This window comes from Mus caroli, unplaced genomic scaffold (assembly GCF_978045245.1).
Source record: "Mus caroli unplaced genomic scaffold, Mus_caroli_1 scaffold_2, whole genome shotgun sequence".
NCBI lineage: Eukaryota > Metazoa > Chordata > Mammalia > Rodentia > Muridae > Mus > Mus caroli.
The window spans coordinates 61,718,312-61,734,961 of NW_028227257.1; the positions used below are offsets into that span (position 1 = coordinate 61,718,312).

Sequence of the window (16,650 nt, forward strand, 5' to 3'; positions counted from 1 at the left end):
CTCATAAAGTTGCAAAGCAAGGCAAAAGACACCGTCAATAAGACAAAAAGACCACCAACAGATTGGGAAAGGATATTTACCTATCCTAAATCATATAGGGGACTAATATCCAGTATATATAAAGAACTCAAGAAGGTGGACTTCTTGCCGGGCGTGGTGGCGCACGCCTTTAATCCCAGCACTCGGGAGGCAGAGGCAGGCGGATTTCTGAGTTCGAGGCCAGCCTGGTCTACAGAGTGAGTTCCAGGACAGCCAAGGCTACACAGAGAAACCCTGCCTCGAAAAACCAAAAAAAACCCAAAAAAAAAAAAAGAAGGTGGACTTCAGAAAATCAAATAACCCCATTAAAAAATGGGGCTCAGAGCTAAACAAAGAATTCTCACCTGAGGAATACCGAATAGCTGAGAAGCACCTGAAAAAATGTTCAGCATTCTTAATCATCAGGGAAATGCAAATCAAAACAACCTTGAGATTCCACCTCACACCAGCCAGAATGGCTAAGATCAAAAATTCAGGTGACAGCAGATGCTGGCAAGGATGTGGAGAAAGAGGAACACTCCTCCATTGTTCATGGAATTGCAAGCTTGTACAACCACTCTGGAAATCAGTCTGGTGGTTCCTCAGAAAATTGGACATAGTACTACCGGAGGATCCAGCAATACCTCTCCTGGGCATATATCCAGAAGATGTCCCAACCGGTAAGAAGGACACATGCTCCACTATGTTCATAGCAGCCTTATTTATAATAGCCAGAAGCTGGAAAGAACCCAGATGCCCCTCAACAGAGGAATGGATATAAAAAATGGTACATTTACACAATGGAGTACTACTCAGCTATTAAAAAGAATGAATTTATGAAATTCCTAGGCAAATGGATGGACCTGGAGGGCATCATGCTGAGTGAGGTAACCCAATCACAAAGGAACTCACACAATATGTACTCACTGATAAGTGGATACTAGCCCAAAACTTAGGATACCCAAGATATAAGATACAATTTGCTAAACGCATGAAACACAAGAAGAACGGAGACCAAAGTGTGGACACTGTGCCCCTTCTTAGAATTAGAATTTATTTTTATTGGTCTCATTTTTAAAGCACATCATTTTTCCCAAATAAGAAATAGATTAAACCTGCTTTAGATTTAGTTACTCTATGTATGTAAGCATTCTGCTCACGACTGTGTGCACCATGCATGTGTCTGTACATGTGGAGGTCAGAAAGGGCAATGGATACCCTAGATCTGGGGTTACAGAGTGGAGAGTTATCACGTGGGTGTTGGAAATCAAACCCAGGTCCTCTACAAGAAAGTGCCCTTACCTGCTGAGCCATCTCCTTCGTTACCCGCGTCTCCTAACCAGCACAATTTACTTCTTCTAATCCTCAAATGCAAACCAATCAGAAACCTTCACCAACACGGTAAGTCCCTGGGTCAGACTTACTCCCTGACTGAGCATTTGGTGGGCAGTAAGAGCCCATACCTGGCCACTGTAATTGACAAGCACACGGACCAAGAGAGAAACACTCCCATCACCTCAGTTTCTTTATGATGAGGGCCTGGTGATGAACAGTGTGATGACCCTCAGTGGCCTTCCCATCCAGATCCTCTTCGGGCAACAGTCCCTCGGGATCAGCAGCGATGCCCTTCGAGGACAGTATCTCATGGAAGGGAGTAGATGCCAACCGAGCTGCTCTAGCAAAGTCACAAGTGTCCTCAGGGTTGGGACAAAGCGTCACGTTCCTGAAACCAGTGATGATGGCGTCTTCACTCAGAGGCTCAATTTCTGTAAGTTCATCCTAAAGTAACCAAACACGCTTTAGCTAAAACACTTCAACAAACTTGGTACCACACACATCTGCACGCACACACATTTTTTTTTTTTTTAAAACTGAGACATCAGATCATTGACATGAGATTTAGAAATAACAAACCAGGACCTCAAGTTGAAGACAATTTAAAAAGCACAGGACAGAATTGAGGAAAACGATTTTGTTAACAAAGAAAACTATACTTCATCAAAAAATATACCGGAGGGGGTGTGTGGCTCAACACATAGAAAGACAGCTTATTGTCCTCTCCCAAACAATTTTACCTGAGAGCTGAAAACTGACACTACTGTTCTCACTTAAAAAGTATTCCAGGGACTGGAGAGATGGCTCAAAGAGGATGTGACGCCTCTCCAGAGGACCCAGGTTCAGTTCCTAGCACCCATGCTGGGATGGCTTAGCTTAAGGGGGTTGGTATCCCCTTCTGATTTCCAGTGATAGCCCAACACACACACACACACACAACACCAGGGTGGTCACAATGTACATGCATGTACGCCATGGTATGTATGGAGTTCAGAGACAGTGTGTGGGGGTCATTTTCTTCTTTCCGCCATGCAGGTCCTGGGGATAGAATTCAGGTTATTCCCTATTTCCCACCACTTGAAAACTATGTTAAAATATACATAATTTTTATGATCATTTAAGTGTTCCTAGGATAAGTATTTCTAATCTAGTTGAAAGGTTAAAAACACTAAGGGGTTTTCTGTGTATTTTTTTTTTTACATGCATTCTTAGCTGCCCTGAGAGATTAAACCACTTTATATACTTACCTACAATATAAGAAATGTCCACTCATTCAACCCTGTAGATACTAGGTATTCATTTCCTACATTAGCTACAATTTGCTATTTTTAAAAAAAGATTTATTTATTATTATACATAAGTACACTGTAACTGACTGACTTCAGACACACCAGAAGAGGGTGTTAGATCTCATTATGGGTGGTTGTGAGCCACCATGTGGTTGCTGGGATTTGAACTCAGGACCTTCCGAAGAACAGTCAGTGCTCTTACCTGCTGAGTCAACCCGCTGAGCCATCTCACTAGCCCCAATTTGACATTTTTGACACAATTTCTGACTCAAAATTAAGGAAGCAGCAGTAGGGTATATCTCAAAGAGATAGTGAATATAGATTTAAAATAGCTCAGTTCAAAGAGAGAGCTCCAGGCCTGCCTCAAACACCAAAACAAACAAACACACACACACACACACACACACACACACACACACACACACGCGCGCGCGCGCGCGCGCGCGCGCGCGCGCGCGCAAAATAAATAAATAACTCGGGGTGGAAGGAGATGGCTAAAATATTCAGGTAAATACTTCTTTAAAAAAAAATTCCAAGGAAGACATTGCAAAGGTTTAGGAAAGAAGAGGGAGAAAGAGAGGGAAAGGGAGCAAAAGGAAAGGAAAAGGGAGAGGAAGGAGAGGGAGGCAGCAGAGGGAGGCAGAGAGAGTAAACGAGGAGAACCACGTTAATAGCCCAAGCCTTCACTGAGGAGCTGAACCCAGAACCTCCCTGAAGCCCCATCCTCCCTGGCTAGGCCGTCCACCGCACACTGGGCGGTATTCTCCAGAACACAACATGTACTGCTTGCTCTCTTCAATTACTGTGCTTTCCATAGCAACCGGGGAACTGGCTGGCGGAATCAGAATAACTTTCCCAAATTATTTAAAACAAAGGGGAACATAATGTGTGCATTCCTTCTCTGGAAATTCAAATCTCATAAAACTGGAGTAGAGCCTGCATGTCTTCCTTCAGTCATAAAAGTTTCCTAGGCTCTTCTGAGTCATTAGAAATTCTACATTTTGGATATAAAATAGCATTGCCATTCATATCTGTCTAGCTATAAAATCCTATGTACTTTACCAGATAGAAAATATTTATCAAGAAGGTAAATAAAAAGAGAACTCTATTAACAAGTCACTGTCTTCAGTGACTTAGCTCTTTTCCTTGGTTGTGGAAGAGGAAATGCAGTCATTGTAGCTTCTCATACCCCTCTCCAACTACCCACCCCCCCACCCCCCTTCACCCTCCAGCAATGCCTGGGGCTCGTCTGCACAGACTTTTCCTTCCCAAAGTTTCAGTAAAGCACCGCCATGCCACACCAGTGCCTTGGGTCTTTTTACTGGATTTGAATGCCTATATCCTGTCTTTCTACCCTGGGTGTTACTAAGTCTCTAATGGTAAAGAACATGAGGGGCGTGAGCCAGCTCAGTGAGTAAAGCCACCCACAGCCAGGCCTGGTGACTCCAGTTCAATCCTGAGACTCACATGGTATAGAGAAAACTTCTGCCCTCATACACACACAAGCACACCCCACACATAAACACAAAACAATTAAATGGAAATTAAAAAAAAAAAAAAAGAACAGAAAGAAAAAATGGTTGGTCTATTTCCATTGCTACACAGGCATTTTACATGTATGTCGGGAAAAAAAATAATTGCAAGTGTGAAAAGACTGTCAAATTAGTGAACCCCCCTCCCCGCCCTTTAAGACTTTTAGATATGGGAGGCTGGAGAGATGGCTCAGTGGTTAAGAATACTGGTTGCTCTTCTAGAGGTCCTGAGTTCAATTCCCAGCAACCACATGGTGGCTCACAACCATCTGGAATGGGATCAGATGCCCTCTTCTGGTGTGTCTGAGGACAGCTACAGTGTACTCATATGCATAAAATAAATAAACAATTCTTGAAAAAAAAAAGACTGAGATATAATCCATCACTTCACAGTGTGGTGTGCGCCTCAGGGTTCTAGTGTGTTCACACCAGGGTGCTCTTTTGGTAGAAAGCAAGCAAGCACACTGCACTCCAGCGCCTTGCGGTTGCCCTCTCCATAATTCCCAACTGCACTGCTTTATTATGGACACTTCGTGCACACGGAAAAATATTTCCTGTAAGTTTCTTTCTATCGCACCAGACCCACACATTTCATTTTATCTTTCTGAGAGGAGAAAATGGTATTACCTGTAGCAGGCAAGGAGAGCATGGGAGTCACTCCAAAGCAGTACTCTCCAGACACATGACTTCACTGACTGACCGTGAGGGTCAGCCATGCTGTAATGCCTGTCAGTCTAGCCTTCCTTCCTTGGATATGCCACTGTGCTGATTCGTATTTGATTTACTCGTTAGTTGATCACATCTAGGTTGCTCTCTCTACCATGAGTAATATTTCCATACTAACTGTATATTAGTTTAGTTACCATGGGTAATGTCATGGATGAGATATGCTGTGGCTTTTAGTAACTACATTTAACTAGTAAAATTTTTTTTCCAAGACAGGGATTCTCTGCATTGCTCTAGCTGTCCAGGAACTTGCTTTGTAGGCCAGACTGGCCTTGAACTCAGAGATCCACCTGCTTCTGCCTCAGCACTGGGATTAAAGGTGTGCACCACCACCACCTGTCTAGTAATTATTTTATGCTTTTATTTTCTGTGCATGGATGTTTCGCCTACATGTATGTTAGCATGTGAGTGCAGTACCCATGAGAGCCACAAGAGGGCTGTGGACGGTTTGTAGGCTGCCAACTAGGGCTGGGAATCAAACCCAGGTTGGTCCTCTGGGAGAGCAAGTGCTCTTAAGGGCCCCTGGCTTTAACATTTTAAAGAATGACCAGTGTGTTTTACAGAAGGTCTGTTTGTGCAATGTATGAAGGTTCTAATTTTTCGATAACCTTTGCCTGCAAACATTTGTTATTATCTGTCTGATTACAGGCCTTACAGCGGGTACCCTGTAGTATCTCACTGTGGCTCTAATTTGCATTTTCCTGGTGATATAATTATGAATATCTTTTTATGTGCCTAGTTCACATTAGTGATTTTAATGTTTATCAAAATCTTTTGAACAAGATCTAGCTATGTATTCAAGGTAGCCTAAAACTTACTGCACAGCCTAGGCTGACTTTAAATCTGAAATTCTCCTCAATTCCACTGTCCATTGAGATTACAACAAGCAAATTTCAACATTTATTGAACGTTTAATGTTTGTTTTAATTTTATTACACTTATTTGTCCGTCTGTGTCAGGGAAAGTCATGCAATGGTCAGAGGACAATTTGTGGCAGTCAGTTTTCTCATTTCACCATGTGGGGCCCAGGGACCAATCTCAGGCCATCAGGTGTGGCAGGCAGTACTTTTACCTGCTGAGCCATCTAACCAGCCAAATGCTAAACTACTAAGATATTTGAGTGAGATAATCCACTAAGTCCATTTATGCTAACTTACACAAATATCAGGAGACACATCTTCATTTGTGGTGCCCACTTCTGTAGTTTTGAGAACTGAAAGGGGTCTTCTCTGGGCATTGAGAACCTGTGGACCACCTGTAGCAGGACTGCGAAAAAGACATATTCCAGTTAGCACTCCCTGTTATTGCATACAGAAATAACGGTAACTTCTGATTTATGCTTCTTTTTGGTTGTTTGTTGAGATAAAATTGTATTATGTATCCCAGGTCAGCCTTGAACTCATGATCCTTCTATCTCAATTCCTTCTTCCCAGCTCTGAATGTGTACACCAAAGCACCTAGCTACCCTCACTCACAAGTCTAAGATACTGGGGAACAACACGGTTCAGTGGGTAAGAATGCTTTGTAGTAGAAGCCTGCTAAACTTGAGTTGTATCTGAGAGACCCAATGGTAGAAAGAGATATGTAATTCACAAAGTTGTCATCTGGTTTCCATATGTACAGACTGGCATGTACTGTATACTTTTTGCACATATGTATGTAATACATATATACTATAAATATATATGCAAAATGTGTAATAAAACTTTTAAAGGATTTAGGATAAGGGGCTGGAGAGATGGCTTAATGTTAAGTACTGGTTGCTCTTACAGAGGGCCTAAGTTCGACTGCCAACACCCACACGGAGGCTCACAGCTGCTTGGTGACTCCAGTTCCAGGGGATCCAACACCCGTTTCTGGCCACCTTGGTCACACAAATTGTGTACAGCTATACACACAAGCAAAGTACCCATATACATTACTTTTTTTTTAATTAAAAATTTTTTTAAATCTAAAATTTTAAGATAAAAAGTGTATGTATATAGAAAGATATATTTCTTTATAACAAACAATCCAACAAAAACAATAAAACCAAACCTTTTGTCCTTTTTGTCTGAAAGAGACTCATCAAAAATGGAGAAAGGCATACTGGAACCTACAGAAAGAGAAAAAAGTTTTAGAGGGATTTAATTCTTCAAGAAAACTAGAGAAAGCAATTAATATTGTTGTTTGAAAGAAAAGCCACAATTGAAAAATGATTCTATTTTTAATTATATATGTATGCATGTGTCTTGTGTATGGGTATATTATATACAGATCACTGAGTTCAGATGTTTGAAGGCCAGAAAAAGCCCAGACCCCCTGAAGGCACACAATGTATGACTGGGAACCAGACATGGGTCCTCTAGAGCAGCATCTACTCCTAACCACTAGGCCATCTCTCCAGCCCTAGATTTGTTCTTATAAGAAAAAAAGGCATATAAATGTAAAGATCATTTCATAATCATTATCTAACCATGCATGATCTTAATTCTTCTATGTCCCCAGCCTTGCTACCAACCCCCAAATCCAACCCAACACTGATCCAGAACACTTCATTTTATCTGCAAATGTTTCAGTATGTTTTCTAAGCTTTTTTAAAGGCTCTTTTTATTATTTAAGACATAATATCTACATAACTAACAATCTCTGAATAGCTGCCAGTTGTACATTTTAGAAACCATTGCCAATGTTGTTTTAAAATGTGTCTGAACTGGAAGTGCATAATTTGATTTGTATACTGTCGGTGAGTCAAATGCCTTCTGAGGCTGATGATGCTCAGTGGATGAAAGGCTTTTGTCACTAAACCTGACAACTGAGCTTGATCCTGGAACCGACTCCCGAAAGTTGTCCTGAGCGCCACGTGTGGCATGCTATGCAAGTGCACACATACACAGATAAATAAATATATAGATAAATATGAGAATAAATCTTCTATTGTTATATTTATTTTTGATCTCTTCAGGCTGGGTCTTGCCACCATCTTCCCTCTGTTGTTGAACACGCATCTCCCTGCTTGTGCCCCCTGATATTATAGGCTAGAATTAGAGGACACTAGATTGATGTTTTACAAAAACTACTTTTAAGTGGCTATTCATGTTTTTACCACTTAAAACATCTTAGTGCACATCAAATCTTTCTGTTTAATATCACTGCTGAGCCGTCTTACCACCCTTAGGTCTCCTTTTGCTTATATTTTTCATAGCTTAGAGTTTTTTTAGTAACTTGTAGACAACAATAATCACTGATGCAAAAAAAAAAAAAAAACTGAGAGGAAAATGTGGAGTCTTTTTCAACTGAGATTAACAGATGGGAAGCCTAATACTTTTAACATTGTTAGCAGAAAAGAAAACCACCCTGAATATAAACTAGTTTGCGACATTCCCTCTCCAAGAGCTGCTTTCCTTACAGAGCTGACTGCTGAGCACTCCTGTTATGTTCATCTAAGTGCAGAGTAAAATAACTGCTTATTTTCCATATGTATCAGCATATTTGTGTAGTCACAGTGACTGTGTGAGGTCAGTGGGTTCTGGGGATAAAAAAAACAGGTGATTTGGGCTCTACAAATGCCTTAACCTGTCAGGATACTCTGCTGGCCCTAAACTAAGTATTTCAAAGAAGAGAAAAATCTTATGAAAATATTCTTTCAAATCACATGTAATAAATAGTATGTGTCCGCTCTTTTTATAATTACTTTACTATAGTTAAGAAAAGCCTTTCCTGTCACTATGTAATGTATTTGTTGTATTTCTCAAAATGCTGTCAAATACAGCTTACCTTTAGAATCAGGCTGTTCTTGCAAAATGTTCTCAGCAGGTGAAATTTCCCTGTGAAGAAATTTGTTAAAAAGAAAAAAAACAATGTGTTCAATACCCACAAGAAGAGCCTTCTGTTTTAGAGAGAAGTTCACATTGTCCGGGGCAGGCTCCAACTAACATGGTGGACAGGGGTCTGGAACTGCTACCTCCCCAAAGCCGAGACAACAAGCAGCTGCCTCACAATCAGCCATACTGCTTTTAAAGTCTGAGGACTTCCTATTAAACACAATCTTGTTCATTCAATTGAAGAGAAAACCACTACACACTGAAAATGCTATGAATATATGTGATAACACAAGAACAGTTAAAGCAGATTACAGTAAGTTAAGCCACCAACTTTACAAAACAAAAATAACAGCATCACAGAAGGCACATATCAGTGTGAACAGGAGATATTTTGTGTGGTAATTATTTGAGCTTTGATTTTTGTTTTTTTAAGACAGCATTTCTCTATGTATTCCTGGCTGTCCTGGAACTCACTCTGTAGACCAGGCTGGCATCAAACTCAGAGATCTGCCTGCTTCTGCCTCCTGAGTGCTGGGATTAAAGGTATGTGTCACACCATGCCCGACTTTTGAGTTTTTTATTTTATTAGTATATATCCAGTGTGCACAGTGTTGGACTGGGGCTGGTAAGGACAATTCATATAAGTGTGTGATGCGCTTATGTGTGTGTCCTCACTCCCAGTGTGCTTTTCTGAGACACTCTTACCAGACTGTAACCATTAGACTGACCGATCACTCTGCCTTGGCCACCTGAGTACTAGAGTCAGTTAGGGGACATGCACCACCACTGGTCTACTTTTGAGTGAGGGTGGGGACAGGGATGTACCCCAGGCTGGGCTTCCAGCCTTGAATTCTTGATCCTCCTGCCTCCACCCGCAAGTGCTAGGGTTACAGGCATGTACCACTGTTGGCTCAACAAACATTTATTTTTATTTTCACCAAGGAAAAGGCAGCAGCATACACTCCCTCTTAGCACGGAGCCTCATGTTAGCGTTTGTACAACTCATCACTCAGGACTGTGAAAGGTTAAGGAGATGGCAAGTGGACAGAATCAAAAGTTTGTTCTATGATCTGTGAGCATCATGCCTTCCATCACAATGGTCTTACCTAGGATTCGAGCTTAGTGGACAGACGGAACAGGACAGAGGAACTCCTGACATTTCCTGAGGCTCTGAAGCAATCTGCAATCTGGCTGGGTCCTCTGTAGGCATCTTCTCTTCTTGCTGCTTATATTAACATAAATAAGACAAATGTTCCTCCCATACAGAAAATGCTATTTTTAAGTTACAGTGCTAAACTTTACTTTACCACTTTCTAGACATCTGCCAACCACATCAGACAAAAAGGTCTCTTATAGAGAGAATCTCTTGTGTAGAGTACAGAAGCATCACCTATCAATAAAAAGCTGATTGGCCAATGAGCTGAGGCAGGAAATAGAAGGTGGGAGTTCTGGAATAGTCAGGCACAAGAAGAGATTTGCCCCAAACTCTTGAGGAGACAAACACATGAACTCAAGGAGAGCTAAGTAACCACATGGCAGGACTTAGACTAGTTTAAACTGGATAACTGGGTTATAAGCTAGTAGGAATGAGCCAAAGCTTATGGCCTAGGCATTCATTCATAAATAATTCAGTCTCAGAGTCATTATTTTGGGAACTTGGACATGGGTAGAAAAGCCTGTGGTTACAGTGCTGCCAATAATTTAGGTTCCTAGTCACCTTGGTACTGTTGTACTCAACTGAGCAGTGGTAAATATATATTGAGTTTTAAAAATTAACCCCATTTTAATGGACCATGACTAAAATAGAAAGTTAATATCAGCATTAACAACAAAAATGTAATTGGAAAGTCAATGAATTACATCGCTTAGTTCACAGGCCATAAATCCCATTCAAAGTCACTTGTGAAATTACTTTCCTGCTACTAGTAACTAAGGAACTACCAAATTTTTTTTTTTTTTTAAGGTTGGGTATGTACATCAAAGCCTGACATCCTTGAGTTTTCTGTATTAAAAAAACAGTAAAATAAATCTATAAATGAAAGGAAAGGAAAGTGTACCTGGCCACCAGCCCCTTCTTGCTGAACAGTCTGCATTGCCTTCAGCTTCCTCTCCATCTCTTCGATCTGCTTCTGCATTTCCTCCCTCTTCTTTGCACTGGTCAACAGCTCGGCTGCAAACAGTGAAATTAGCTGAGCCATTCCTTTTCACGATTCATCCTGTAAAAACTGCCTCTGAGGCTCATACCCTCAGCGTACAAGTCAATACTAATGAAAAGGAGAAGAGGAGGAGAACGGCCTCAATTTGAGGTCTGCTTCTCTATTCTTTTACGTATCTCGTCTAGAGAAAAGGAATAGCTGCAATGCACAGGTACAACGGAAAGTAGGTCCCAAGGATACAAAGTCCTTGGCCATACGAAGCTAATATCCAAGTATGTCAGAAACACAAAAAGTAATAAGAGAATCATTTAGTGTTCTCAGCTAACTTGGGCTATAAGCAAGACTTTCTCAGAAACGCCAAAAGTATCTATACAACAGGGCATGGAATGTAGCTTAGTTGGTAGCGTGCTTGCCTAGCATGAAACCCTGGGTCTGTAAGAACGAGGCTTGGTGATGCATGCCTGTAAGCTCGGTACTTGGGAGGTAGAGACAGGAAGATTCAAAGTCAATATCATCCTTAGATATACAGTAAGTTCAAGGCCAGACTAAGTTAGTTACAGGAGTATATTTCTCAAACAAATAAACAAGCAAAACACCCCTCAAACATAGCCCAGTGATAGATCACTCGATTTACAGTGCAAGCCTGAAGCTCAATACTTAGTACAGCAAAAATGTCAAACAGCAACAGTACCAAACGGAGGGTACTTATGGAGATGCTTAGGAGATGAAGATATGCAGGTGGGGCGGAGCGAGGTGGGAGTCATGGTTCAGCGAGCACCGCCTGCTCTTCCAGAGGTCCTGATTCAATCCCCAGCAACCACACATGGTGGCTCACAACCATCTGTAATGGGATCCGAAGCTCTCTTCTGGCATGTAGGTGTACATGCAGATAGAGCACTCCTATACATAGTAAGTAAATCTTAAAAAAATGAAAGGCTATGCAGGTCATATCTACTAAAAACCAGTGATCTTTTTGATAAAATGCAATGTTAAGGCTAAAACTGAATGATGAGGGATCAGTCATATAAAGACTTAGGAGAAGTCTGTCAATACAGGAAGACTACTATATTGAACAATCCAGTAGCCAGCTTGCTTGTAGCTTCTTAGAAGGAAAGCAGTAAAAGGTGGGGCTGGAGAGGCAGTCATGTGGTATAGTGAAGAAACAGGCACTGGGTTTGTTGGCAAAAGGGCCTCTGACGACCATGAACAGACAGATTACCTAGACAGACTACACTGGCAATGAGAAGTCGGGTTGGGAAGATGGCTCGGTGTGAGAGTGCCTGCCATGCAAGCACGACAGCTGCACTTTAGATGGGGATTCCCCAGAGCAAACTGGCTAGCCACACTAGTCATATAGACAAGCTCTCAAGTGATGGAGGGAAAATCCCAGCGTCACACAAATGTGCATGCATATGCATACACGTATATAACAGTAATTTCCAACCCCAATTAGCCGTATAAAAACCACACAATGCAGTTATTATATTTATACGCTATGTGCCTAGATGGGGCAGACCTAGCACTATACAAGCTCATTCCTCAGCTATGAGCCTCTGCTACTTGCAGTCTCTCCTGGCCATGTGGTTCTGCTCCATCTTCTTTCTCCTTCCCTTCTTCTGTCCTCCCCTCTCCTTCCTTCTCTCCTTCCACCTTTCCCCTCCACTGTCCAATCACAGGCTCTAGCCTTTATTTGACCAGATAAAATGAGGAAAAGGTTCACATGGGATCCCCAGAGTACAGGATCCATCCACTGCTTGCAGGTGGGAGGGAAGTCCCACCTGAGGAGGCAGAATTAACATCGGAATACAAACAGCACCAGAGCAACCAACAGCATGGGGTGCATGTGCTTGTTGAATAAGAATGGCTCTGAGAAGCTCCTACCTTTGATGTTAGTCACCAGGGAGTGGCACTACCTAAGGATTAGGAGCCTTGTTAGAGTCAGTATGGCCTTGGAGGGAGAATATTACAGGGGGTGAACTTTGGGGTTTCGAATGGCCAAGCCAGGCCCAGCATCTCTCTCTTCCTGTTGCCTGCAGATCCAGATGGAGACAGGCAGCTCCTTCTTCAGCACCATGTCTGCCTCAGTGCCACCATGCTCTCCACCATGACAATGGACTAAACCTCTGAAACTGTAAGCAAGCTCCAATTCAATACGTTCTTTTTAAGAATTACTAATGCCTTGGTCATGGTGTCTCTTCACAGAAATAGAATAGTAACTAAGAAAGAATGCATACCCTGCCCCCTCCCTACAACACACACATACACATGAGAAGAATAAGAGATGGACAGAAAATGGCTCAGCGGATAACAGCCCTTGCCACTCCAAGATGCAGTCCTAACAGCCTAAGCTGTCTCCAGAGCCCATGTTACGGGGAGAGAAAACTGCACAGTAATGACTTCTGCCCCCCTCCCCCAGTGCATGCCACGCTCTCCCCTGCCCTGAATAACAGAGTAAGGTGTTTGTTGTTGTTGTTTGCTTTTTTAAAGAATAGGAAGTTTGCAGGCAGAGGTGGCACACGCCTTTAGTCCCAGCAATTGGGAGGCAGAGGCAGGCAGATTTCTGAGTTCAAGGCCAGCCTGATCTACAGAGTGAGTTCCAGGACAGCCAGGGCTATACAGAGAAACCCTGTCTAGAAAAACAAAACAAAACAACAACAACAACAACAAAGAATAGGAAGTTTGCTCTTTGGGGAAGCAGAATGATGAACTAATGGCTCGAGAAGACCATTGGGATAATAAAGCACTTCAAAACAATGGGAACCTAGGTTACAACAACAGTAGGGGGAGAAAAGCTGGAGGGAAGGAGAACTGTTGCGGACAAATAGCTGCTGTGAGAAAAGAGACTCTAGAACTACCAAATGAGATGCTTCAGGTCTTTCAATGAACTGTGGGAGAAAACCAGAGCTGCAGATGCAAGACTTGAAAACGTGAGACAAAATTGAATTTATCTACCCAAATCCCACTGAACCTCAGCACAGAGATTTCTGTGAATAAAATATTTCACCTTCTATATAGTAGGTATGAACTAGAAATTTTCCTTAGAAAAATATTTTTATCGAGGTACTTTGTTAACTTGGCTCTTTGGGAGTTTGGGGGTATTTCCTGTGCCAGAGACTGACTGAACACACACACACACACACACACACACACACACACACACACACACACACACAGGCACTGAGCTTCACCCCTCAGCTTAGTGTCTATTTCTTCCGGGAAGTCCCACCTTCTACTTTCTGCCTTTGCTAGGGGCAAAAACATCAGTCTTTGATTGGCAGGTAATGCTTTTACATAGCGCACAAGAGATTATCTCTACCCTTTATGTGCACAGGTGTTTTGCCTGCATATCACTGTGTACTGCTGTGTACTTGATGCCACAGAGGTCAGAGAAGGATGTTGGGTGTGAACATGTGTGCTGGGTAGTGACCCTGGGTCCTCTGTAAGAGCAGCTAACGCTCCTGACTGCTGAGCCGTCTCTCCAGGCCTCCAGTTCCTGATTTCAAAAGGCAGCACTCAGTCTGTGTAGTGGTACACACCTTTAATCCCAGCACTCGGGAGGCTGAGACCAGTCAGGTCTACACAGTGAGATGAGAAGGTCTCAGAACAAACAAACAAACAAAGCCTCACTCAGCTGGCGCCTTGCTTTGCAACCATGTCTTCTTCCCACATAGGCACAGAGGGCCTATTTTCTAATACAGTATTTGAAATGTATTTTACCCTCTTGTTCTAACGTCCTAAAGTCTCCAGCATTCCCTTTCTTGTGTATCTCCTGCTCCATCAGCTGCCTTTTACCACCAGAACACATGGCTCCAGGACAAGAACTGCTTTCTGGTCTCCTGTCTTTCCAAATCTTCCCTTAATTTCAGAATAAGATAATGACTTGAAAAATAATAGAAATAAATATTCTAAGTCACTTAGAGATGACTGAATATGTTAATATAAATAAGCTGCGAGAGCAACTGAGACCAAGTGTGTCAGGCAGCATCCAGGAAGGTACTTAAGGAGGAGTGCAGCTGACGCACGCGCTGCCTCTGTTGTGCGATGTGTGCTCCTAGAGTCAGACCACCTCCTCTCTTACTCTTGAGCGCAGGCTGTTTTCTCAAGAAAAACGTTTTATAGGAGGCAGCAATAACAATTCAGCGCACACACACACACACACACACACACACACACACACACACACACACACACGGGGATGGGGGGTGGGGTGGAAGCTACACAAGCAACAGAAACACCGGCACACGAAGGTACAATAAAGGAGGCAACCTCTCAGACTTGCAAACTTATTTCTATTCCCATACCTTCCCTTCGTTCTTTCAGCTTCTTGCGGAACACTTCAGCTCGGATCTCCTCGAAGGAGAACTCCCCAACTCCGGCATAGATCTTCTCCTTACAGTACATCATCTTCTCCTTCTTCTCCTCACAGCCTTGCTGATGACTCTGAACTCTCTGCAAGGGGTCTCCTTCTTCTCTCCCTGGCTTCCTGGTGCTGAGAACACGGTTGATACTAGGTTCAATCTTGCATGGTGTCCTAAGGAAAGGAAATAATTATCACTCAATCAAAAGCCAAGGTGCGTTACTTCTTAGTTATTTTGCCCAAACAGATGGACAACACCAGCAGCAGGACTACATGTGATTTGTTCCCCAAACAAAACAAGCAAAGAGAGATTTTAAACGGGGCTACAATTAACTCACAAGCACCACAGTGATCATGCTCGAGAGCTCAGTGGTGAGGCCCTGGTGTACATCAAGGCAGAGTTTGGTCCCCAACACTAGGGCGGGAGATGTGAGTTCTGAGGGCCACCGTGCTTTGAAGAGAATCAGTAGCAAGTTAGGTCATCCAGCCCACATGACCACATACTAAAACCTCTTAAACCTGAGCCACAGTAACCCTTTCTGTTTAGGAGCTGGTTGCTTCAGGCATTTGTGACAGTGACTGGGAACTGCTTAACACAGTTAGGCTGGAGAACTCCAGCAAAGAATGGTTTTCTTAACATGAAGAGCAACTACAAGTCACTAAGAAAAACCACCTGACTGGGCATGGGGGCTTGAGCATAATCCCAGCGTCAGAGGTCTCTGCCTTCCACATGTGCACTAGAGCACGCTCATCCACACACTCCATACACACCCACCCCCTACACACACACCCCCTACACACACATATCCCATACATACACATCCACACACATACCATGCATACACACACCATACACACCCACACCATACACACCACACACACACACACACACACACACACACACACAAGTAAATTTTTCAAAAAGGAGCCAGAGTGGTGGCACTCTGCCATTAGGGAGGCAAAGGCAGGTGGATCTCGGTGAGTTCAAGGCCAGCCTGGTTTACAAAGTAAGTTCCAGGACAGCTATTGTGTATAGTGAAACCTGTCTCAAACAAACAAACAAACAAACAAACAAACAAAAACCAAATAAATTTAGATTTAAAAATGAAATTGACATAAAGCTTAATATCAATTCTATAAAGGTTCTAATGGCTTCCTGTGTTTTATGCTTAGACAGAATTTTTGCTCAAAATTGTACTCAATTTGCATTCCTATGATGCCTATCACATAGTGTGAGTTACAAATTAGCTATGAAGCTAAAAGCATATTGTATTATGTGCCTTTAATCCCAGCACTTGGGAGGCAGAGACATAGGAATCTATTGAGTTCAAGGCTAGCATGGTCTAAACAGGAACTTTCTCTTAAAAAAAATTAAAATACACATATCAGCTATGAGGAAATTCTTATATTGAAACAGAACTGAACCTAGTATTA

The 16,650-nt window shown here is 42.5% G+C and overlaps 1 protein-coding gene across 2 annotated transcripts in view; it reads right to left on the bottom strand.

The window, feature by feature from the left end:
- Bub1b (BUB1 mitotic checkpoint serine/threonine kinase B) overlaps positions 1 to 16,650 on the bottom strand; it is a 49,986-nt gene that overhangs the window by 15,329 nt on the left and 18,007 nt on the right. The window contains exons 9-15 of one of the 2 annotated variants that reach the window (XM_021149632.2): positions 15,161 to 15,390; positions 10,761 to 10,873; positions 9,810 to 9,925; positions 8,657 to 8,706; positions 6,938 to 6,995; positions 6,058 to 6,166; positions 1,535 to 1,797 (exon numbers count right to left, since the gene is read on the bottom strand). In XM_021149632.2, coding sequence (XP_021005291.1) covers positions 1,535 to 1,797; positions 6,058 to 6,166; positions 6,938 to 6,995; positions 8,657 to 8,706; positions 9,810 to 9,925; positions 10,761 to 10,873; positions 15,161 to 15,390 — 939 coding nt within the window. Of the gene's footprint in view, positions 1 to 1,534; positions 1,798 to 6,057; positions 6,167 to 6,937; positions 6,996 to 8,656; positions 8,707 to 9,809; positions 9,929 to 10,760; positions 10,874 to 15,160; positions 15,391 to 16,650 lie in introns of both variants that reach the window. The other variant, XM_021149623.1, reaches the window with a different exon arrangement.